Genomic DNA, 23,163 nt, shown 5'->3' with positions numbered 1-23,163 from the left:
GTCTGATCCTGCCATCATCATCCACCATCTTACCTCCACAGTCTTACCTCTACATTCTACCTCCAGTATCCATAGGAGTTTGAATACTGTGCAGTAATTTTTCCACCTTATATAATAAAGACTTTATTGTGCTTGCAAATTCATTATCGATCCATCTTTATTCCTGTGTCTCCAAATATCATGTTATTGCTATCAATAACATATATGTTACATATATGTAACATATATGTAAGGGGGGGGGGGGATAAAGCTCTTGCCCTTTAGACAGCAGGGGTTGTAGCCATTTCAGTGGTCTGTACAGACCATTGGTCTGTACCACTAGGGGGCGCTAAACTGAATGGTCCGGACCAGTTGTTGTGGTCCGTCACTGTACCACGGACCACTGGTGTGTGGTCAGTCAGCTGGTCAGTGTGGTCTGTTACGTGGTCCGTCAGTGTTCCTTCTCATTTTAATGCATGGTCAGTCAGCACAGACGCTCTGACCATGGTCCGAACCACTTGTTGTTGGGAGCGGCTGCCACTCATTTACTTGGTCAGGGGCGAGAGAGATACTGAACCAACTGTCCACTTCCTCTTCCGGATTTCACAATAAGAGTCCACAATAACATACAGAACAGTCTGTTATAATAATAATAATAATAATAATAATAATAATAATAATAATAATAATTAATAAAAATAGTGAATCATCAAATATAATTATATAGATTAGGCTATATGACCGCTGTGATATGACAATATTAAGCTTTGATATTTGATTATTTAAGCTACATACAGAACTTGTTTGGACTTTTAAACTTCTGTAGGCTGCGTGCCAATTTTCTCTCTCTCTCTCTCTCTCTCTCTCTCTCTCTCTCTCTCTCTCTCTCTTTCTCTCTCAGATGCTGCTAAATGGGTTGCCTCGAATCCTCGAAATGATTGTGGAGCCCAGCAAAATTAAAACAAAGATGTGTTGTTCAAAGATGTTTGATGATGCCTTTTTTAATCCATTTTCATATTCTTGCTTCTTCATTTTCATATTATTTGTCCTTTGCATAATTCTTATTCGCCTTTACTTTACCATTAGACAACTGTTTTACTGAAAGCACAAGCAGAATTGTGCCACACTGTTAATTGTGTAGCCACACAGGTGTAGCCACACAGGTGTAACCACACAGGTTAATTAAGTAGGCTACTAACTTTAAATAATTAAATAATTAAATAAATAATTTGCTATAGACATGATGTAAAAAATATGCATGTTCAGGGATGCATGAAGCATACGAAATAATTATAAATTCCAATAGGATAAGTTTGCCTGATTAACTGAAAACAATTATACACTAACGAAAAAAATAATATCTTAAATGAAAATAGAAGTCTAATCAAGTAAATAGCCTTCAGAAAGTGCATCAGTAAAAGCCCAGTTCTGCTGGCTGCTGAGACACACAGTGAGACATGCAGTCAACCGCGCTGGAAAGGGGGAGCTGCCGGGGCTGCAGCCCCCCCTGGTGGCGGCCTCAGCCCCTGCACCTTCTTGACGCAGCCCCCCCCAGCCCCCCCCAGCCCCACCCTCATTTGGCGAAACTTCAGTGACTGTCACAGGCATCTCTCTCTCTCTCTCTCTCTCTCTCTCTCTCCCCTCATTTCCCCGTGGGTGCTCTGCTCTGGGCTCTAGGCTGTGGGCTGGGCGGGGTCGAGTCTCTTTACATTGATTTGATAGCAAACTCCTCCACCCGAGGCCCGCTGGCGGCCCCGGGTTACAAAACGAGTTGATCAAAACATAGCCCAATCTGATTGGCTGCATGAGTCAGTGCACTCTACCCTGCTGACGTAGTGAGTAAACACACTGGTTTACAGCATGCTTCGGTCGCTTGTTCCTATTCTGTCGAACTGAAGTGGTGTGTGAAGTGTGTGTGTGTAGGTCGCTGTTAAATCTCCTATGGTGCGTTTGCGTCAGCTTTATCGCTTTATCGGGGGATGGGTTGGGCGACGGGCATGCGCAAGCATGGGCACGCACTGGCACAGACATAAATCGGCACCCCTGATTCCATTCAAGTTTTAAGACAATAAATTGTGCATTACAAGTGCCAACTTCACGCAGCATGCTCGCACAAGGCCGCGCCGCGCAGCGCACTTTGCGTGTGCTCGCACCTCGCACGTGCACGCGCAAAGTGCTCGGCGCGGCGCGGCGCGCTGCGCGCGGCGCGCAAGTCCGAGTATATGCTTCAGACCCCCTCGTGGGAGATAGCTTCCCGCGCGCCTGCATGCAGTCACCAATGGTCATTGGTCACTGCAAAGAAATGTGGATATGAGATTCTGCATTCCGCTTGGGAAATGATGAATCCATCAAATCTGACAAACAGCAGTTCCCAATACACCAAACGAATAGATTCAAGGCAGGGTTTTGAACTTAAAAGGCCTTCAGTTTGAAACTGGCTGCCAGGCTTGCATGTCCAGTTTACAACCTTCAGAGCCGTATCCCGGCCGGGCCCCACCCCCTCTCTTTGGACAAGGAAAGGCAATATTGCTTCTCAAAACACCAGGGGCCGGTTGCACCAAGTGGTCTTAACTATGCCTGGTCGTAACTCCTACGTCGGTCTTAGTTAAGACCAGTCTTTAGAGTGGATTTATGCCTGTTGCACCAACACGGCTTACGTCTGGTCTTAACTATGCTGGTCGTAGCAATGCGCGTCCAGTGCACCCTGATTGGATGATGTCGCAAAAATGTGCCTCGCGACCTGCTTGGAGCGTCACTGTGCCACTACGCTCTATCAGCCACTACTGTATGTGCATCACTACACCCTCCCTCCTCCCACCCTCCCTCGCTCCGGGGGAAAAATGGCGGTGATTGAGCCAGACAGACAGTCAGAATGAAATGGAATGTAACGTTCCCAATTCTATGTATTAAATTCTAAAAAATTAACGGCAACATTTGGGAAGGCTAAGCCACACAACTAGTTAGTTATAATCTAACATCGTGCTTTCAAAGACGGAGAACTGGCTGTGTTACGACGATGACGGTAAGGACTCAAAAAGGTCTCCGCGGAGACAGGCAGGCTCTACGCCTCCTCCTGACCAGGCGTAAGAGTTACGCCTGGTCGTAGTGAAAAGAAGGCTTAAGCCGCCTTGGTGCAACCGGCGTAGCTGTTAGGTCGTAAAGTTACGAGCAACTTAGCTTAAGACCAGTGTAAGACCAGTTGGTGCAACTGGCCCCAGAACAGGAAGTTTTGCCAAGGCGACCATGTTGAGGGAGAAGACAGGGACGACCCATTGGCTCCTCGCCTGTTTCCTGTGCTCTGACAGAGGAGGATCCACACTTCCCACTCTGGTGTTGTTGGCATTGTCTCCTGCTTGACAGATCGATCCTGGCAGCCTGCGCCTTTTTCCCATTGAGCTGCATAGTGGTGGTGATACTAATGTTGTGATGGGTCTGGGAAAGACTTTTGCTTTCAGACTGCCTCCTTCAACGTCATTTATTTTAGTTATACAATGATGAATGCATGACAGTGCCTAGTGTTTCTATCCATGCGCGGCGCCAGGGGGGGGCTAGGGGGGGCTTTAGCCCCCCCGAAATTAGCCAAGCCCCCCCTAAGCCCCCCCTGTAAACTAGGCTAATACATCATAGTAGAAGTGAAAATTCCCAGCGTACTTGAACACAACATTTACACACCTCTGGCTGTCTGAGAACCGGGCCGGCCCATTTTTTATGGAGGGGTCTCCCCCTACTGGCAAGTGATTATGGCGCGTATTATGCCATGGTGTGATAGAAGGACCTCCCCCCTCTGCTCTGCTCAAAGTGGCCTGCTCCATCTCAAAGCGTCTCTCTCGGTCCGCGGAAGTTAAATTTCCTTACGTACACATCATCAATATCATAGGTCAATATCTACGGAAAATGGACATAAAACAAGCGTCTATCGTTAGTATCGCGCGCCTTTATATTGATCAAGCGTTTATGTTTATGGCTATCACAAAGGAGATACTTTATTTTGCTTTGTACAGGGACTGGACTGGACACAGTGGACAGCACAGGACTCCTCAGATCGAGCGCACAGGTAGGCTGCCAGGGCATGGAATTTATATTTGATATATGTGACAGGGAGAGGCAGCCTCCACTTCTCTGCACTGCGTGCCATATATGGTAACAGGAAAGCCCTTATATGGCAGCCTCCACTTCTCTGCACTGCGTGCCATATATGGTAACAGGAAAGCCCTTATATGGCAACACCAATCATGTAACACCAATCAACCAATTTGATGAGCACCAGGTGCTATAAATAGGAGTTCTCACAGAACCCCCATTCTCCTGGCTGCACTTGGTTGTTACCCTTGGTATGTAGACTGCTACAACTGACAGTTCATGTTTAATGTGTTTTATTGGTGTTTTAATGCTTGTTGTTTCTGCAGCCTCCTGCTGATTGTGCCCATGCTCCTGCCTCATTGGTAGTACATCCGTTGCAGTGAGGTACTGTTTAATCTCAATATCAATCTGTAATGCAACTGTGACTGTGACTTAGTCATGCTACAATGCTTGTATTTTGTTAATTTGTTGTAGTCCTTGGCTGGTGGCCCTCTGCTCATTTGGTGGTTGCCACTCCCTGATGTATGACTGTGTTCAGCTCAGTTATATCTGATAAGCAGGGTGATTAAGTATCTCGAAGTAAGTTTCCTACTTTCGATCAAACATGGAACTTAACATCGTCCTCTTATACTTTGTAGGTTCTGCCATGCTGCTGTTTTGCCTATATTAGAAATGATCATGGTTACTATATTATTGCATTTCCTTGTTGTGGCCTTGTTGTAAACCAACTGGTGTTTGTCTTTTAGGAGCTCTTCCTCTAGTGGCCTGCAGTGGAGTGAGTGCCAACAAGTTAGGGGTTAGCTTTCCCCTCACTGCACGCTGAACACCCTAGTTTTCTCTGCCGTGGTTAAGTTTGCCGTGGGTTGTGTTTTTGCTGTGTTCCCTAGTGTGAGAATTGCACCCCCTGGGCTCTGCCTATTTATCTACCTCTTAACTACATTGGCCCTCACCCACTGCAGCGTTACACTATTTTATTTATGCTCCGTTCCTTGTGCTAGTTTTTATCCATTGTCCATTGTTAATCCCACTTTGGGAAATGATTAAAAAGAGTTTGTGCTGTAATAAATATAACGTTCTATAATCAGTTTATGACTGTGTTATTACATGCATAACTCTTTTTCCGCAGAGCCTTTTATTTCTGATCAAATAAATTCTTGGTTTTATGGAGAAACACGTCTCTGTCTTCCGTGGTAACTGAATCTGTGCTATTTGGTTTTAAGTCAGTGGTATTCCTGGGGTGCAACTCCCCAGGTGGCGTTGTCGAGTATATTGACCTGGTCACATATACATAATGGCTTTGTTAAGACTGGTTGCCTACTGTCTGTGCTGTTGTGTTTTTTGGCCGCCGTGCTCATGCGTGTGGTGTGAATGTGAACATAGCTGTCGTTCTCCCATGAAAGTTTGTTGTTTTAGATCACAACTTCTGCGTTGGAAGTGGGCGCCTCTTTCAGGCATGCTCCGTTTGTAGCAGGGAGGTGTTGGAAGATCTTTCCTGCTTCTGCTCCCAGACCGTAGTCGAGAAGCACAGGGGAGGGTTTCCCCCTCCAGGGCCGAAGTAGTTTACTTTTAGCTTCGGGACCAACCACCCACACAATACACAGCAGCACACCGGGACACGCCTGTAGCCTTGAGATGATGTTGCATTTATTACCGACCACTTCTTCCGTACAGTTATTATTCTGTGCTAAATTTGCTATTAACGTTAGACTTGTCCGCTCATTCATTCACAGCCACTTCCTTGACTGACTGACGTTGACTGACGCACGCCCACTCGCTCTCTCTCGCTCCACCACGCACTCGCTACGTCAAATCACTAGCACCTCCCATTCTCTTAAATGGCTACGCACGTTAGTATCCATTCCATAACAGAGGCAATGGGTCCCATTTTTATAGTCTTTGGTATGACTCGCCCGGTGATCGAACTCACACAACCTCCCAGTCTCAGGGCGGCCACAGTGAGCTGGTTTTGATAAAAGTATCAAAAAACGCCTCAGTCACTATACAGTCTTGTTGTCACTGGTGTGATTGTTATATAGTGCAATCTATCAATGGTTCTATTTATTTTTTACTCTGGCACAGACTATTGATGAATGGATGTGCCTGTGTATGTGGCACTGTTTATTTACATATAGCCTATATGCAGTGATTAGCCTAATTTGTCTCTAAAATATAGCACATTTTAAATCTTTTGTGTAAATTGTGAATATAAACTCTTGATTTACCATCTAAATGTGTGTGCTGCATATAGCCTTGTGTAACATCAGTCTCAACATATACAGTGTGACATAGGGCTAAATACACAGTCAGTCTTCAGCTCATTGAAGCACTTGCATGCATAATGTTGGGTTGGCGATTTGGCTCTCAAAGGAAAAGCAGTGGGCCCTCCTTGTCTAATAGTCTAATAGTAGAGCCTAATTCACACCCTATCATATTATTATAATTTCTTATATTAGTGGTTCTCAACCTTTTTACACAAGTACCTGAGAAATTACCACCATATGAATGTATGAGAGGGAGGGGCCCCCGCGTACCACCAGTGGTACCTGTACCACAGGTTGAGAAGAGAACCACTGTCTATTTATGTAGAAAAAGTTAGCCCCTGCTGTAAATATTTAAGCCCCCCCTTAGCCCCCCCAGGCACAATTGGCTGGAGCCGCTGCCATTACCATTACTAACAGTCACTGACTATGTGGCTTGTACATTACACCACACTGTAATATGTAATGTTGACTGATTCACTGGTCATTTGCTGTTGTCACCCTTCCACATGGTCAATTAAATCATAGCCATGGAAACGCCATCAATTTGCAATGTTTACAAAACATTGCAACACATCACAACACAAAATGCTCATTTACATGCATTTTTTTCACCTAATTATACAAGGAGTTTCCTGAGAGAAGCGCCCTGTTCACATTCACACGCACATTCATCCTGGAAGCTGACCAGTACAACCACAGTCTGATCTGCTGGACACTGAGCAGCTCCGCCGGACCCGGTGGGGTTGAGGGCCTTGCTCAAGGGCACCTCAGTGGTGGTAATGAGAGGGGCAAGCGCTGCTTTTCACTTTCCCCACCCAGATCTATCCTGCTGATTCCAGGGATTGAACCAACAACCTTCCTTCCGGTCACAAGCTTGCTTCTCTAACCTTTAGGCCACCACCCACATTCAATGCAGAAATTTAAATAGAATAGAGTACAATAATTTAGAGTAGAATATAATGCTACTGTAACTGTACACTCCTCAACACTGCAAATTAGGGATGTTCATTTTGAAAAATTTCCATAATCGAAAATCGGGGGAAATTAACGATCAATTATCGATTATCGATCATATTAATAATATATAGGCCTATATATTTTTTTTTAACAAAATGAATGCCTATGGCAGAAAATACGAAAGACAACGTGTTCTCCTCAATGAACTCTTTATTTCAATGTGTCTGCTCTCCAACACTGCTGTCCCCGGCGCATGCCGGTGTGAATTCCCCATGTTTAAAACAGTTTTGTTGGCACAAAGGCCCATGCCCAGCCAGAAAACTAGAGACTATATGAAGCTCCACCTCACGTTAGTCGGCTGTGCAATGGAGTGGGGCGAGGAGGAACGAATTCCACCCAAACCTAGTCCGGAAAAAATAATAATAATAACAAAATCGATAAAAATTCCACATGATCCATTCCATTCCTTAACGATCAATTATCGATTTTCAATAACTGATGAACATCCCTAGCTTCCCAGCAAGCACGGACGGACCCGGACGAGTCGAGAGAGCCCAATCGGGGCCAGCTCAAGTCATATCATGACGGGTCAGATCTGGCCCAAGTAGGCTATCACTATCCAACTAATTTCACTCACCACTGAAATATCCATGAGGATAACTAAATGGTTGCAATCAATCACGTATTTCTCAGCCTGGGCTATTTTTTATCCAAAATCCGAGTGATCAGCACGTGTGGACATCTGCTGATTAACAAACTGTTTATTCGTGGAGGTGGGACTACGAGGAGATGAATTGCGGGGGAATCCTGCAATTGTCTCACTTGCATATCGTGTTGCCAGATTGTTTTGAAAGAGAGAAAATACACTGCGAGGCGTAAATATTTGAGTTGGGAGTTGCATGCTGTAGCATGTGTTTCGGGGTTCTGCTTGCTACAGATTGTAAACTGTTACACTGTGATGTGCGATCCACAAAAGTTCGGTAAAGTTGGAAATATATTGACAGATTTGCACTTCCCGGATCAATAGCTCATAAACGAAGCGTGTACTGCACACACGACGCCTCCCCATCTTAGTAAGGTAGACAACGAGCTACAACCTCATTTTCACCTAAATGAGCGATCCTCCGAGCTGGACAAATAACATTGGTCTCTATGTGCTGCGACAGTAGGCTATAGGCTATTACTCCAACCTACAGCAGAATATTTCAGCGAACAGTTAGCGTAGCGGTAGAATAGCCGGCCTGTAAGTTGTAGATCCCCACACGGGTGGTATTATATTTTTTGAAAATGTAGCATAAAATTGTTAATCTGGACATAATTATAGCTTTATGTATAAAGTTGCTGAATATACACTGTGTACATAGCAGAATAACTGAACATGCCCATTCATGGTAACGGTCATATTTCGACGTTCCCGCGTAGACGTCTAAATCATCCCCAAATCACCATGTCATCTGGCCTAGTCCTGAACGTCACTGGAACACGTCATCACAATGTTATCATGACGTAATTTTGCTTGCTGGGTTATAGTAACTGCAACTGGATATTTTTTTATGCTGCAATGAGTAGGGTTAATTGATTCAGAAGATCGGATTGCATTGGCTTGGAATACAAGTTTGGAGTGCAGTGATGAACCATGAAATCTGATTCACACTTCCAGTAATGCCCTCCCCCAAACCTTTCTTTCATGACGTGTTGAATATAAAGAGGATATCAGATGAGGCGAAAGCATCCAAGTCAAGTCAAGAAGATTTGTTGCTCTTTTCACCAGATGTCAGAAGAAGAAGCCTAGTGTCATCTGGGTGCATTGAGGCAGCAGCAGCATTTTTCACTCCAGCTCAGAGATCCATCTCTCCTCTCCACATCACTCACAGAAATAAGTAAGCATTACTTTTAAGATTTATGTCAAATTCCCAGCGCTGTTTTTCAGTGAAGTTCTCCTTTAAGTAAAGTATTTTCCCATCTCTGCAGATTACTGATCCACAAGAGGATGGGTGTGGAGTCTCAACAAAACACCAGTCGCCGGCGCGGAAGGTGCATGGAGGCTTTTCTGCTCATGTCTGGCTGGCTCCTCGTCGTGGGCGTCGTGGTGGTGGCTGCGGCTGCCGGGGGGGTCGGGGTCATCGTGTATGCACCAGCAAAGCAAACAGGAGAAACGAGTACCTCACCATACAAGGTGGAAAAACTCATAAAAAAAGACCTATAGGCTACAATTCGTAAAAGCTTATTAAAATGTAGACCCATCCCCAACAAACCTGTCTGACTTAACCCTTTTCTCTTTTGTATCAACAGATGCAAGATTTTGCCTCTCTGACAGTGGACACCAAGTCAAGTAAGTCTCTTATTTGTTACAGTTCATACCATCGGATCATTAATGAAAAGTTAAGCTTGGCTATAACCTTTTGTTTGTGACAATAAACTGGTTTCCTTTCCCTTCACAAATAAGTAAACGTGCAATTTCTAAACTTGGCGGGGGAGGGGACTGAGGTCTGGCAGAACCACAACCTGATTGTCCTTCTTTATTGTTTTTGTCTTGTTTTTGGATTTAATATAGAAAAATTTATTTATTCTATTATGCAAACCCAATGAGTCCTCTTGTCAGTTTTTAGCTCTTTTTGTAACTGCTGCACCTGTCGCTTAATGCACTTTTTATGCTCTTTCTTAAAGTTCTGTTGTGATGTTTTTAAATGCCTATTTTATTCTCTTCTTTTATTCTTTTATTTTCTTGTGTCAACCATTTTATGTGAAGCACTTTGAATTGCCTCTGTGTATGAAATGTGCAATACAAATAAACTTGACTTGACTTCTGCTATTGATGTGACTGCTATGCTGCATACTTGTACTGTAGGTCAAATTCATCGTATGTAATCGTATTACTTACTGTGGTTATTAAAGTGAATCTGAAACTGAATTAAATGTGCTTGTCTCCTCTGCAGGGAATTTGGAGAACAGCACCATGCAGTGGGTTTCTGTGGCATATGGTGAAGGGAACTCTGTAGGAAGCCACTTCGACTTCGACCCAGACCATCATTCACTGAGCCCGAAAAAGGAAGGGCACTACTTCCTGTTCCTCAACCTTGTGCTCACCTGCACCTACCAGTGCAGAGCGGGTCTCCTCACCGTGCGTGTGGGCCAGAAGCTCACCTGCAGCATGAAGCTTCCCGAGGGGGTGGAGTCACCTGTGAGCAAGAAGTGCTGGAGCGTGGGACACATGCATGGGCAAACGCCGCTGCTCGCTCAGATGACTGTACCACAGGAGGGACTGGACAACTGGAAGCTGCAGGTGAATGAGTCCAGATTTGGGATGTTTCTAGTAGACTGATTTTAGTTCAGGGCTTATTGAAACCCTTTGAAAACCATTGTAAAATGTCAAAAATACATTGCCATCACCAGTGTTGGGCAAGTTACTTTCAAAATGTAATATACTACATATTACTAGTTACTTTCATTTGAAAGTAATAAGTTACTTTACAATATTACTTTCTGTGTAGAGTAACTCGTTACTTATTGCGCTACTTTTGCATTACTTTTACCAAAACAACAGCAGCAGCAGAATGACATCGCTGCCCCGCAACCATCCCGAAAAATAATTTCAACCGCCTAGAAGCAGTGTAAACAATCCAAAATTCTAAATATTAATCTTTTCCTTTGTTATTGTCATCTATAATGGTTATTTGCATAAAAACAAACAGTTTGGTTAGGAAATGATTGTATCTTTTTTAAATATGTGCTTTGATTTAATAAAATGTAACTAAATTTGTAACTTGAGTTACTTGACAAAGTAACTGGTATAATATTACTGAAATCCTGTAAGTAATAAGTTATATTACTGAGTTACTGCTAAAAGTAATATATTACATGTAATATATTACTTTTGTAATGAGTTACCCCCAACACTGGCCATCACTCATCAAATTAAAATGTTTTCATTGGACAGCAACACAATTTAAACTATTGTAGTATAAAATACTGCTGATAGTGCATATATGATTTCAGATGTCAATTTCTGTGTGCCTGCCCGCCTTGTATCTCCTGTCTTTTCTTTTATCTATGCTTGTCTTGTTTGATCTATGCTGCTGTTTACCATGCTTGTTGTTTTGACCTAAGTATGATCTTTCAGTATTTTATGTATTATGTTCTTTTATGCACTGTACCTTGGGTGTTTTGAAAGGTGCCTCAAAATAAAATGTATTATTATTATTATTATTATTGTTATTAGGTGAAAATAATACTATGCAGCCTTTACTTCCTTGACTGTAAAAGGCAGACTAGTGGGTACCAATAGCCTACATTTGGAGCATTATTTTCCCCCCTTGCAGACAAGGCAGCATGGCTGCTACCAATGAATGTCTTAGGTCTTGTAGTTTCATAGGATACCAATAACTTCACTCTAGCTTTAACGATGCCCACTAGAGCCTCTGAAACACAGTAATGTCAGCGACAGATGTGGGCAGCCTGGATGCCCCCCCCCCCCTAGTGGCTGGGCCCCAGAAAGCAACCCCATATCTGTTTGGGGTTCAACCATATATTAGACCGTCTAAAGGGCAAGAGCTTTATTCCCCCCCCCCCCCCCCCCCCAAAAAAAAAAAAGTGATAGCAACATGATATTTGGAGACACAGGAATAAAGATGGATCGATAATGAATTTGCAAGCACAATAAAGTCTTTATTATATAAGGTGGAAAAATGACTGCACAGTATTCAAACTCCTATGGATACTGGAGGTAGAATGTAGAGGTAAGACTGTGGAGGTAAGATGGTGGATGATGATGGATCAGGATCAGACTTAGTACTTGGCCATGGTGCTCTCCAGCCAGTCGTTGAACAAGCAGACCTGGAAATAGATTCAGAAAGAAGTTAGAATACGGAGCCAGGAACATGTATTAAAATGGGCTGTCTTCTTTCTGTGAATGACATGGTGGTGAATATGATCAATGAAGTGACGTTTGAGCCTCACCTTGGCGTAGACACCGGGGTAGTCCCTCTCAGCACATCCGTAGCCCCAGGACACCACACCCTGCAGCTGACCGTTACACACAACGGGGCCACCAGAGTCACCCTGAGAGGAGGAAATGCAAACAATGAGACGAGCAATAAAATCCAAAGTGGAAGAATAAAGTAAATATGTCAATGAAATTCAACAATAAAAAACTGCCCATATATCATCATGAAGGAGCTCCTGATATCAGAAAACACTGGTGGGGAAGGAGGACCTCTGCAGGTCACTGTGGTTGACTACAGTACCTGGCAGGAGTCCTTGCCTCCCTCCAGGTATCCAGCGCAGAACATGGCGTTGGTGATCTGGCCGGGGTAGGAGTCCTTACAGTCCCTGTCAGACAGGATGGGGATGTCCAGGCACTGCAGCTTGTTGCTGTCAGCAGCTGTGTTGCAGACGGATACAGGAGGAAGTAGATTAGAACAGCTTTGGGCAAAGTAAGAACAGTTAGTTGTTCTCTAATACCTGGTTCTTAAGGTTCTGTACTCACTGGAGCTCTGGGTGTTGCCCCAGCCAGAGACTCTGCACATGGTGCCAGCGGGGGCACAGCTGGTGGGCAGAGCCACAGGCTGCACGTACTGGTTGAGGGTGGCGGGCTTGCTCAGCTTGATCAGCATGATGTCATTGTCGATGTTGTAGGAGCTGTATCTGGGGTGGCGGATGACACGGGAAGAGGAGATGAACTGCTCAGAGCCCTCAGTGACCCTGATGTTGTGCTCGCCCATACGCACCTGCACACGGCTGGAGGAGGGAGGAGAAGAGTAGAGTTTAGCTTCATGATACCAATTACAATTAAACCATCTTCTTTATTCCTGACAAAATGAATCAATCAAACTTCAATTCCTGCTACGTATCAAGGAGTTGCTTACGACTTGTAGCAGTGAGCAGCGGACACAACCCAGTTCTCGTTGACCAGGGAGCCTCCACAGAAGTGGTAGCCAGAGTTCAGAGACACCTGATGGGGCTCGGAGTAGGGCTTGCACTCATACCCTCCGACGATCTTGTCGTCCTCCGTGGCGACTGAAAACACACAGGAAGCCTAGCAGTTAGGCACCAGTGAATGTGTAGACTAGGATCAATGAACACAGGGAAAGAGACTTGTACTCACAAGCAGCTCCGATGAGCAGAACGAAGACCAGAGACCTCATGGTTGCTGTGTGATCCTGTCGATGATAGAACTTCACCTGGACCCTCTGGTTTATATGGACGCCTTCCCCCCACAGAACACACCTCCCTCTGTTTTGTAACCAATCAGGACCCTGGAAAAATGTTTGGTGTGTGAAAAAAAAGAGAGAACTCCCGCACAGTCTCCACTTGCAAATAAAGGTTTATTCAACAAAATAATATCATTTTGGTCCAACAACCTTCATCAGATTCTTCTCCTTCTCAGGTTTTCCCTTCTCTGATGCACCTGTCGACTTTAGGTGTGCAGAAGTTCTGCTCCTTCTGGTGTGTGAAAAACAAATACGGTGCTCGCTGGACGGTGGGCTACACTGAAACATACAGTATGACTGAAATTGTCTTATTTTTCAATCTTTTTTAGATTCAGATTTCTTGGCAGGAGTGATGACAAAGAAGTTGATGATTTCAATACAATATTGTGCAAACTTTCAAAGTTTCAATAACCTGCACCTAAGCTCGGAATGTTTTGTCCCTGGTCAGATTAAACAGGAACACAAGTCACTCTATATTTAGAAGTGTGGGGGGACACAATATCTCACAGCTGTGTAGTTCCCACACATGCACATGTTACTAACATGTGCATGTGTGGGAACTATGTTACCTGAAAAGCATCTGCATTTAAATTCATAGCAGGTTGAGGCTGCCTTCAGATGAGAATAATGATCTTCTTTACAATGCTTATTTATGTCACATTTCAAAACAAACTAGTCATTTTTTAACCAAATGACAGATCAATAGGAAACAAAAAACAGTGAGGTACAACAGTAACACATATAGTCACAGCCACATGGGTAAAGCAAATGCAATAAACAGCAAATAGCAGTCAAGGCAACAACAAAACCAATAAAAGCCAAAGATCATAAGGCATAAGGAAGGATAAAAGCATGTTTTGAGAAGTGATTTAAAAGATGAGTTGACACTGACTGCCAGCCTGCATGAGTTCCTCAGGCAGAGGAAAGAGTGGATGTGTTTGAATAATATCAACTGAATATTTTTTCTCCCATCCCACCTAATGGGGCTCATAAAGTTCACCATAATGGAAGAAAAAAAATCCACCTGTAACCATGATTTAAACCAGGGGGGGGTTTTCAGTGAGGCAAGGGAGGATGCAGGGGTGGAGCGACCCTATCAGCCCAGAGGGGGCTAAGCTCTTAGGGAGGCCCCCCATCAATTCTTTTTTTTTTTTTCAATTAAGATCGACGGCGAAGAAAGATTTGCCTTTTTTGCATGTTTGAATCTGTTTTAGCCATATTTAGTGGAATATCTAATTTTAAACACACCAATGTTATTGTCTATTGATCTAATTCCTCTCACACCCACACCACATTTTAAGTCACAACTGTAAAATAGCTGATAGCCCCTATATCCAAAAACACAATTTGTCACTCATTGAGCCAAGTAATATTATGTCCAAGAAAGCCTACAGTGAAGCCACTTTACAGACAAGCTTGTTCTGAAGAAGAAAAAGAAAAACACAGGTTGTATATATTTTTTTAATAAAATATCAATCAAATGTGTTTTTTCTGAATAAAAATCATGTTATTTTTAAAATGCTTCAACAACAGTGACCTCTGTAGGGCATTGATGGAGCAGCATGCAGACAGAGTCTGTGCCAGTCTGTCATGCCCTGGTCATGCCCTCGGAGGGTAGAGGAGAAAAAAATCCTCCCCTAGGGCATTTGATTCCCATGGTAATTTATCTCATGCAAAATATTATTGGTTGATGCATTTGACAAGGAACAGTGAAATGATGTGTTTTTTAACCAATAATATTCAGCTGGAGCATAACCCGCCCCCACCAAAACAATTAATTTATTCAACCGAATTGGTTGTTGATTGGATAGATTGCTAAGATTGACATTGTATCGTCCAGTGATGAATGAGTCTCTCAACGCTGAGGAAGTGAAATCCACTTTGCTGTGATGACCCATGTGATGACCTGACTATAGGCTGGGTTCAAAAAATCGATTCTCCGATTTTTAATCGATTTTCATTTTAATCCTCGATTATCGATTCATATGTCCAGAGATCGATTTTTAATTTTTTTAATTTTTTTTTTTTTACTAAACAGGCTAAAATATTGTGCTACGTGTGGTAGTTGAAACATAGTTTCAAGTTGACGTTTAATTATGTTTGTAGTTGAAACAAAAACATAAATACTGTAGGCTACATGAATGGAAATGTTTGATCATTATTAATATCCACTTTTAGAAATTATATAGGCTGAAATCAAATCACTGTGCATAATTGTGAAAGTGTCTTTATTGACAGATGAAAAGGCTGTTATTTACCCTTTGTCACCACGTGGTGAGTAAATATATGTGTAACTAAAACCATTAAAATTGACAACAGGTCTGCAACTTTTTTTCCCCATGTATCTACTTGGCTGGTTGGAAACCCCTGTGTTACATAACTGGACAGTCATGTAATTCAGGGTACAGCTCAAAAAACACGTTTTGGTATCACTAACCAAATCAATATTGAAAATTGATCGAATCGAATCGAATCGAATCGAAATTAATCGATTCGCAACCTTGTGAATCGGAATCGAATCGATTCTTGAAATTTGAACCAATACCCAGCTCTAGACCTGACAGGAATGATTTAGGACATTTACTGACGACAGTAGCAGTATAATACTGTATATAACTATGCAATCTGATATCCACTAATCAACTGTACTGTATACTCTATGGCAGGCATGTCCAAAGTCCGGCCCGGGGGCCAATTTTCACTTTGTGTTTTTTCCATTCACCGAACGATGACAGCACTATCATACAGTTTGCAAACAAACACCAAGTAGGAACAACGCAGGTGGAAGAATGATTTCAGACGGTAAACAAAATCCAGAGTAGCTACAATTGTATTGTATGTGATTATTTTTTATAACCCCCAGGTATTTTCACAATCTGGTCCCCATTCAAAAAGGTTTGGACACTCTATGGTCATTCATATGAATGCATCTTCTTTTTAAAGGCATTGACCAGATTTCTTCCCTTTAGTTATTAGAACATAAGAAACGATCGACAAATAAGACCATTTCAGTCATACTGTATGTCAGTTTTAGTACCCACCCTCTAGTGAGCACCATATTTGTTTTTCACACACCTACATTTTTTCCAGGATCCTGATTGGTCACAAAACAGTGTCCGCTGCTCACTGCTACAAGTCGTAAGCAACTCCTTGATACGTAGCAGGAATTTAAGTCTGATTGATTCGTTTTGTCAGGAATAAAGAAGATGGTTTAATTGTAATTGGTATCATGAAGCTAAACTCTACTCTTCTCCTCCCTCTCCAGCCGTGTGCAGGTGCGTATGGGCGAGCATAACATCAGGGTCACTGAGGGCCATGAGCAGTTCATCTCCTCTTCCCGTGTCATCCGCCACCCCAGATACAGCTCCTCCAACATCAACAATGACATCATGCTGATCAAGCTGAGCAAGCCCGCCACCCTCAACCAGTACGTGCAGCCTGTGGCTCTGCCCACCAGCTGTGCCCCCGCTGGCACCATGTGCAGAGTCTCTGGCTGGGGCAACAGCCAGAGCTCCAGTGAGTACAGAACCTTAAGAACCAGGTATTAGAGAACAACTAACAGTTCTTACTTTGCCCAAAGCTGTTCTAATCTACTTCCTCCTGTATCCCTCTGCAACACAGCTGCTGACAGCAACAAGCTGCAGTGCCTGGACATCCCCATCCTGTCTGACAGGGACTGTAAGGACTCCTACCCCGGCCAGATCACCAACGCCATGTTCTGCGCTGGATACCTGGAGGGAGGCAAGGACTCCTGCCAGGTACTGTAGTCAACAACAGTGACCTGCAGAGGTCCTCCTTCCCCACCAGTGTTTTCTGATATCAGGAGCTCCTTCATGATGATATATGGGCAGTTTATTGTTGAATTTCATTGACATATTTACTTTATTCTTCCACTTTGGATTTGATTACTCGTCTTATTGTTTGCATTTCCTCCTCTCAGGGTGACTCTGGTGGACCCGTTGTGTGCAACGGTGAGCTGCAGGGTGTGGTGTCCTGGGGCTATGGATGTGCTGAGAGGGACTACCCCGGTGTCTACGCCAAGGTGAGGCTCAAACGTCTCTTCATTGATCATATTCAGCTCATTTGAATACATGTTCCTGGCTCCGTAGTCTAACTTCTTTCTGTATCTATTTCCAGGTCTGCTTGTTCAACGACTGGCTGGAGAGCACCATGGCCAAGTACTAAGTCTGATCCTGATCCACCACCAGCCCATCATCATCCACCATCTTACCTCCACAGTCTTACCTCCACATTCTACCTCCAGTATCCATAGGAGTTTGAATACTGTGCAGTCATTTTTCCACCTTATATAATAAAGACTTTATTGTGCTTGCAAATTCATTATCGATCCATCTTTATTCCTGTGTCTCCAAATATCATGTCATTGCTATCACTTTCTTTTGGGGGGGGGGGGGGGGGGGGGGGGGTAAAGCTCTTGCCCTTTAGATGGTCTAATATATGGTTGAACCCCAAACAGGGCCGCCCATATGGGGTTGCTTTCTGGGGCCCAGCCACTAGGGGGGGGGGGGCATCCAGGCTGCCAACATCTGTCGCTGACATTACTGTTTTTCAGAAGGCATCTTTAAAGCTAGAGTGAAGTTATTGGTATCCTATGAAACTACAAGACCTAAGACATTCATTGGTACCAGCCATGCTACCTTGTCTGCAAGGGGGATAAATAATGCTCCAAATGTAGGCTATTGGTACCCACGAGTCTGCTTTTACAGTCAAGGAAGTAAAGGCTGCATAGTATTATTTTCACCTAATAACAATAATAATAATAATAATAATAATAATAATAATAATAATAATAATAATAATAAATAATAATAATAATAATAATAATAATAATCACGCAAGGGGCCATTCTAACACCCCTGGCCCATGGAGCTTGTCTGAGCATCAGCTAGAATGAGTGTTACTGCATAACTTTCAGACCGAAGCCAGACGGCCCAGGGAATGCTGACGTCTTTTCCGTGTCAAGCTACCCGGTCTTAATGCACCACCTCCTGTTCTTAACGAATTTCAAAGTAAAATGCCTCTGGCATTTCTTTTAACCATAAATAATACCAAAGCTAAAATAATTAATACAGTGTCACGCTAGTCAGGTAACAAGAGGCTGCGAATCCCATTGTTATATATGGCCATCCATAACATATCACTGCGAGTTACAACTAGCAGTCTATGGTGCACTTGCAAGGCGGTGAAACCATCGCTTTCTCTCATTTGTTTATCAGAATCAGAATCAGAAAGACTTTAATGATCCCCGGGGGGAAATTGGGACAAGTTACAGTTGCTCGTTCACATAACACACATAGCATAAAATAAAATACACAGTAGTAATGCGATAGTAAAATAAGCAGAATAAGAAGAAAGAACACAACATAGCATGGAATAAACAGTATAAACAGTATAAACAGTAAACAGTATTAAATGCAATAGGAGCAAAATAGTGGAGTACGTCTAAGTAAGCAAATACGTAGAGTAAGTATACCTTACGTGCCAATTGTCTTTATTGCACACTGAACTTATATTATTCGGCTTGCCCTATACGTTACACGTGGCTCAGCCAGGCACTTTTCCAGTTAGCCTATCGGCTGGCTCAATCTCAGGGTGACCGAGCGTCTCCGAGGTGCTCTTTTAAGAGAGGCATTAAATAGACCAATGGCCACAGGCAGGAATGATTTCCTGTGCCTCTCCGTGTTGCATCTAGGTGGAATCAGTCTCTCACTGAATGTACTCCTGTGTTTGACTAGCACGCCGTGGAGTGGGTGCGAGTCATTGCTCATGATGGAGCCCAGTTCCTGTACATCTCATGCATTAAGCTTTACATTTCAGCTGTTGCCGCCAGAATGAACCGTTCGCCCCATGGACCTTTCGGTCTGCCCAGAGTGCCCGAGATGCTACGGCACTCCAGCTCAGCGCTTCTCCAAGCCGGTTCCCGTCAATCACCGTGAATTTGCCCAGACTTCCCCGTGGTCTGGCCCCAGCTGCGCCAGCAGGGCTATGAGCAGTCTGTAGCAAACGGGCGTTTGCTCGGGGGGAAAAGATGGTCGCTATCTGATGACATCATCACCGGCCGTCACCGCCCCGGGCCGGCCCCCCGGCTCCCCGTTCCTCATCGCACCTCGTCACCACATGACAAGATCCTGGTTCATCCTGCGCCTCAAGCGGATGCTCCAGAAATGCAACCTCCCGACGAGGAACTACTCCAGCTACATCCGCCCGGAGCAGGCGGCCATACCGGCAGCCCAAAGAACCCTCCTCCCTTATCGGCAAGCATGGCAACGAACAGTGTCCCGGACTTCCGTGCCAAATAATGTCTCGTTGGTGGTGGCTCCCCGAAAAACACGGCGCCCAGTAAGGCGCAATAAATCTCCCGGTTAATTTTCGGGGGGAAAGAGAGGAAAGAGAGAGAGTCAGAGAGAGTCAGGCCAAGCTGGGAAGCGCCAGGCTAAATCGCGAGGTGCCAAGGCGGCCAAGCTGGGAAGCGCCAAGTTAAACGTTAAGGTACCAAGATCGAAGGCCCGACCGAGTTGGGTAATCAGATCTTCCTTTTGGGGGATCTCCTAGCCTATGCAGATGCCCTCCTCTTGCCTCAAGAGCAGCGCCACTGGCCAATGGAGTCATGCGCCAAAGCATTTGCCATGCATGCCGATTGCTAAATAAAGTTTGTTAAATCCTACCAACTGGCCTCTCATGATTGAAGTGAGGTCTCCAGACCATATTTCAAGCAGAAGGCCACACATGCATAATCCGATCACCCCCTGACGTCAGTCAAGCCCTAGTATGACGTGGTCAGTCAAAGTCCTAGTATGACGTCCGTAATGACGTCAGATATGACGTCAGTTAATTCTCATATATATAGCAAGGGTTCTACGTCACCTCTCTCTCTCTGGCCGATCATAGCAGCAGCTAGCTTCACGGCAGTCCATCTCCCCTGAAGCCGTCCTCCGAAGCGTTGTTTTGCCCCACCCACCTCCCCAGTCCGCCACCAACGAGTCGTGACTCCTGATCCCCCACGGGGGGGGGGGGGGGGATCTCTTAGCCTATGCAGATGCCCTCCTCTTGCCTCAAGAGCAGCGCCACTGGCCAATGGAGTCATGCGCCAAAGCATTTGCCATGCATGCCGATTGCTAAATAAAGTTTGTTAAATCCTACCAACTGGCCTCTCATGATTGAAATGGTCCCATATATGGCACACTTACAAAACCAACATTGAGCCAATTTTTATCTTACAAAAAAGAGTTATACGAATAATCAAAAGAGCAGAGTACCGTGAGCCTACCAATGCCTTATTTATAAACTTAAACACACTAAAATTCTGGGATATAGTTAAGCTTCAAACCTTGTTAATAATGTTCAAGGCTAAACACAATCTACTTCCAGAATGTCTTCAGACGCTGTTTGAGATTAAAAATACCCAGTATGATCTTAGAAGCACAGGCAATTTTGAAACAACACGGGCAAGATTAAACACTAAACAACATTGTGTGTCTGTGAAAGGGGTAGGCTTGTGGAATTCCTGTGAGGGGGACTTGACGATGTGTGGTTCGATTAGTGCATTCAAAAGATTGTTTAAAAACAAGACGATAAGTAGGTATAGAGAGGTAGACTAATCATGTATTATTGTCATTATTTATGGATCATGAAGCAGACTAATCATGTATTATTGTTATTATTTATGGATCATGAAGCAGACTAATCATGTATTATTGTCATTATGGATCATGAAGCAGACTAATCATGTATTGTCATTATTTATGGATCATGAGGCAAGAAAAGAGAAAAAGTAAAAAAAAAAAAAAAAAAAGTTAGAAGATAAAAAAATAAACAAACAGAAAAAAAACAAAAAAAACAAACAAACAACAAAGACAATTAAAAAAATAAACAAATAAATAAATAAAAATAAAATAAATCATGTACAACTATTAAATATGCATTATAAAGTATGAGCAGGAAGCATGTTCTTTTTTGGTTTTTCTCCTTTTTGTTTTCTTTTCTTATAAAGATTCACACTTGTTTTCTTTCTTTGTCATGTGCTGTATGTGAATAGGGTGGGCAAAATAAGCTTTTAGCTTCAGCCCATACCTTTTTTTGGTCAAGATCTATGTAAAATGTGTTATGTCTATTGTTTTGATTATATGAACATAGAGGGTATTGTACATAGTGTTTGGATGACCAAAAATCAAAATCTGCAAAATCAAAATCAATCAAATCAATATCAAATAATGTTTTTACATTATGCAGGGTTTCATTCACTTATTTGAAGATACATGAGCCCACATGTTTGTGTCATCTACTATGTATTTGTTATTGTTGCATTACTCTTGCTAGCCTATAATTTGATAATAATCACATTCAATAATTTGAACACTTAAATCCAAATTATTTTCAAGCATTATAATGTAATGTAATCAATAATGTCTAATCAATTTCAGTGGGCCAACAGATGATGACTGACTGACTGACTGCAGAAGCCTAAGTACACTCACACACTCTCACATCCTTCTCATCCCTTCCGATGATTGTTTTTGGTCAATGACAATAAATACATGTTCTTGCCAGCCAACAGGTCCCTCTGTATGTTTTTTTTTATTATCGATGATGACTTTGTGTGTTGTGTACGGCTTGGGTTGTGTACCTGTGTTTGTAGGTGTCATTTTGATATGAATTTGGCTAAAACAGTTTGTGTTTGTTAGTTACAATTATGTTGACAGGAGAGCTGAGCAGGTGGTGACATGAAAGAGAATATACTGAATAATGACATCACAACAGTATAATCCTAATGTTGATTTAGAATGATATATTCCTCTAAATATGGCTAAAAAAGGTAAAAAAAAAAAAAAACATTTTTTTTTATTTAAAATTATATATTACTCTAAATATGGCTAAAAAAGGGGGAAAAAAACCTAATTTTTTTTCGCCTCCCTTGCTGGACCTCCCCTATTTCGAAACCCTGGATACGGCCCTGTTGGTCACAGTGTGTTTCTGTCTCACTCCTCTATCTGACACAGAGACACTGAGGCATCAGGATACAGATAGAACCCAGGGTAAAGTGGTTCAGTGAATGATGAGTGGAAAGTGTGGAGGTGAATCAGTTTGTCAGAGGAAACTGTGTAGAAGGACAGAGAGCCAGACGGACAGTCAAGATACACTGCGACTCTGTTAGAGAGAAAGGAGCGGGGGAGAGGTATGTCTGTGGGTCTGTTATTGTGCCAGGCAGTGTAACGACCATCAGTGCAGTACAGACACCAGGACTTTTCATTCCTTCCAAGCACACAGTCATCACCCTCTCCTCTCCTGCTGATTCCTCTGTAAGTCACTCCTATATCAACCGCTCCTTTCCTCTCCACCTCCCAGTAACAGCGACCAGTCAGACCATCTCTACACAGCAGCTGAGGCCTGTAGCTGTCAAATCTCTCTGGGTGATCAGGATATGGCTGCTCCTCTCTCACCCTCGTCACCTTTCTGTTGTCTTCAGACAGGAGGAGGAGTCTGTTTGCGGTGTTTGGGTCCAGTGTGAGATCACAGGCATCTGATGAGACAACAAGACACATTACAGCAGCAGCTTCTCATCTAATAAACATGTTTGTTTGTTTGTTGATTTATTGACAGTTCATTTCTCAGCAGTTTGATGATGTCACATGATGTCAGCCATCTTCCTGACTCACAGG

General features: G+C 43.3%; 3 protein-coding genes across 3 annotated transcripts in view; 1 reads left to right on the top strand and 2 right to left on the bottom strand.

Annotated features, from left to right (window-relative positions):
• Positions 1-12,062: 12,062 nt before the first annotated feature.
• LOC310798806 (trypsin-1-like) lies at positions 12,063-13,447 on the bottom strand (the record flags this gene model as incomplete). Its single annotated transcript, XM_083661357.1, has 6 exons — positions 13,381-13,447; positions 13,142-13,292; positions 12,763-13,013; positions 12,521-12,657; positions 12,234-12,335; positions 12,063-12,110 (listed from the first exon to the last, which is right to left on the bottom strand). Exons 1-6 carry the CDS (start codon positions 13,418-13,420, stop codon positions 12,063-12,065), a joined length of 729 nt encoding a protein of 242 aa, XP_083517483.1. The 5' UTR covers positions 13,421-13,447.
• On the top strand, positions 13,442-17,671 carry LOC310798938 (trypsin-1-like; the record flags this gene model as incomplete). Its single annotated transcript, XM_083661493.1, has 6 exons — positions 13,442-13,515; positions 16,577-16,624; positions 16,752-17,002; positions 17,108-17,244; positions 17,427-17,528; positions 17,624-17,671. 6 exons carry the CDS (start codon positions 13,442-13,444, stop codon positions 17,669-17,671), a joined length of 660 nt encoding a protein of 219 aa, XP_083517619.1.
• Positions 17,672-20,854: 3,183 nt separating this feature from the next.
• The window catches only part of LOC310798937 (NACHT, LRR and PYD domains-containing protein 3-like), a gene marked incomplete at both ends in the record, with an annotated part of 75,810 nt that continues 73,501 nt past the window's right edge, over positions 20,855-23,163 (bottom strand). Inside the window, 2 exons of the mRNA XM_083661492.1 lie at positions 20,855-20,889; positions 22,500-23,024. Of these exons, the coding sequence (XP_083517618.1) occupies positions 20,855-20,889; positions 22,500-23,024 (560 nt within the window). The remainder of the gene's footprint in view (positions 20,890-22,499; positions 23,025-23,163) is intronic.

This window comes from Poromitra crassiceps, assembly GCF_964638095.1.
Source record: "Poromitra crassiceps genome assembly, chromosome: 26".
Lineage (NCBI taxonomy): Eukaryota > Metazoa > Chordata > Actinopteri > Beryciformes > Melamphaidae > Poromitra > Poromitra crassiceps.
This window is presented reverse-complemented; position numbering and strand designations above follow the sequence as displayed.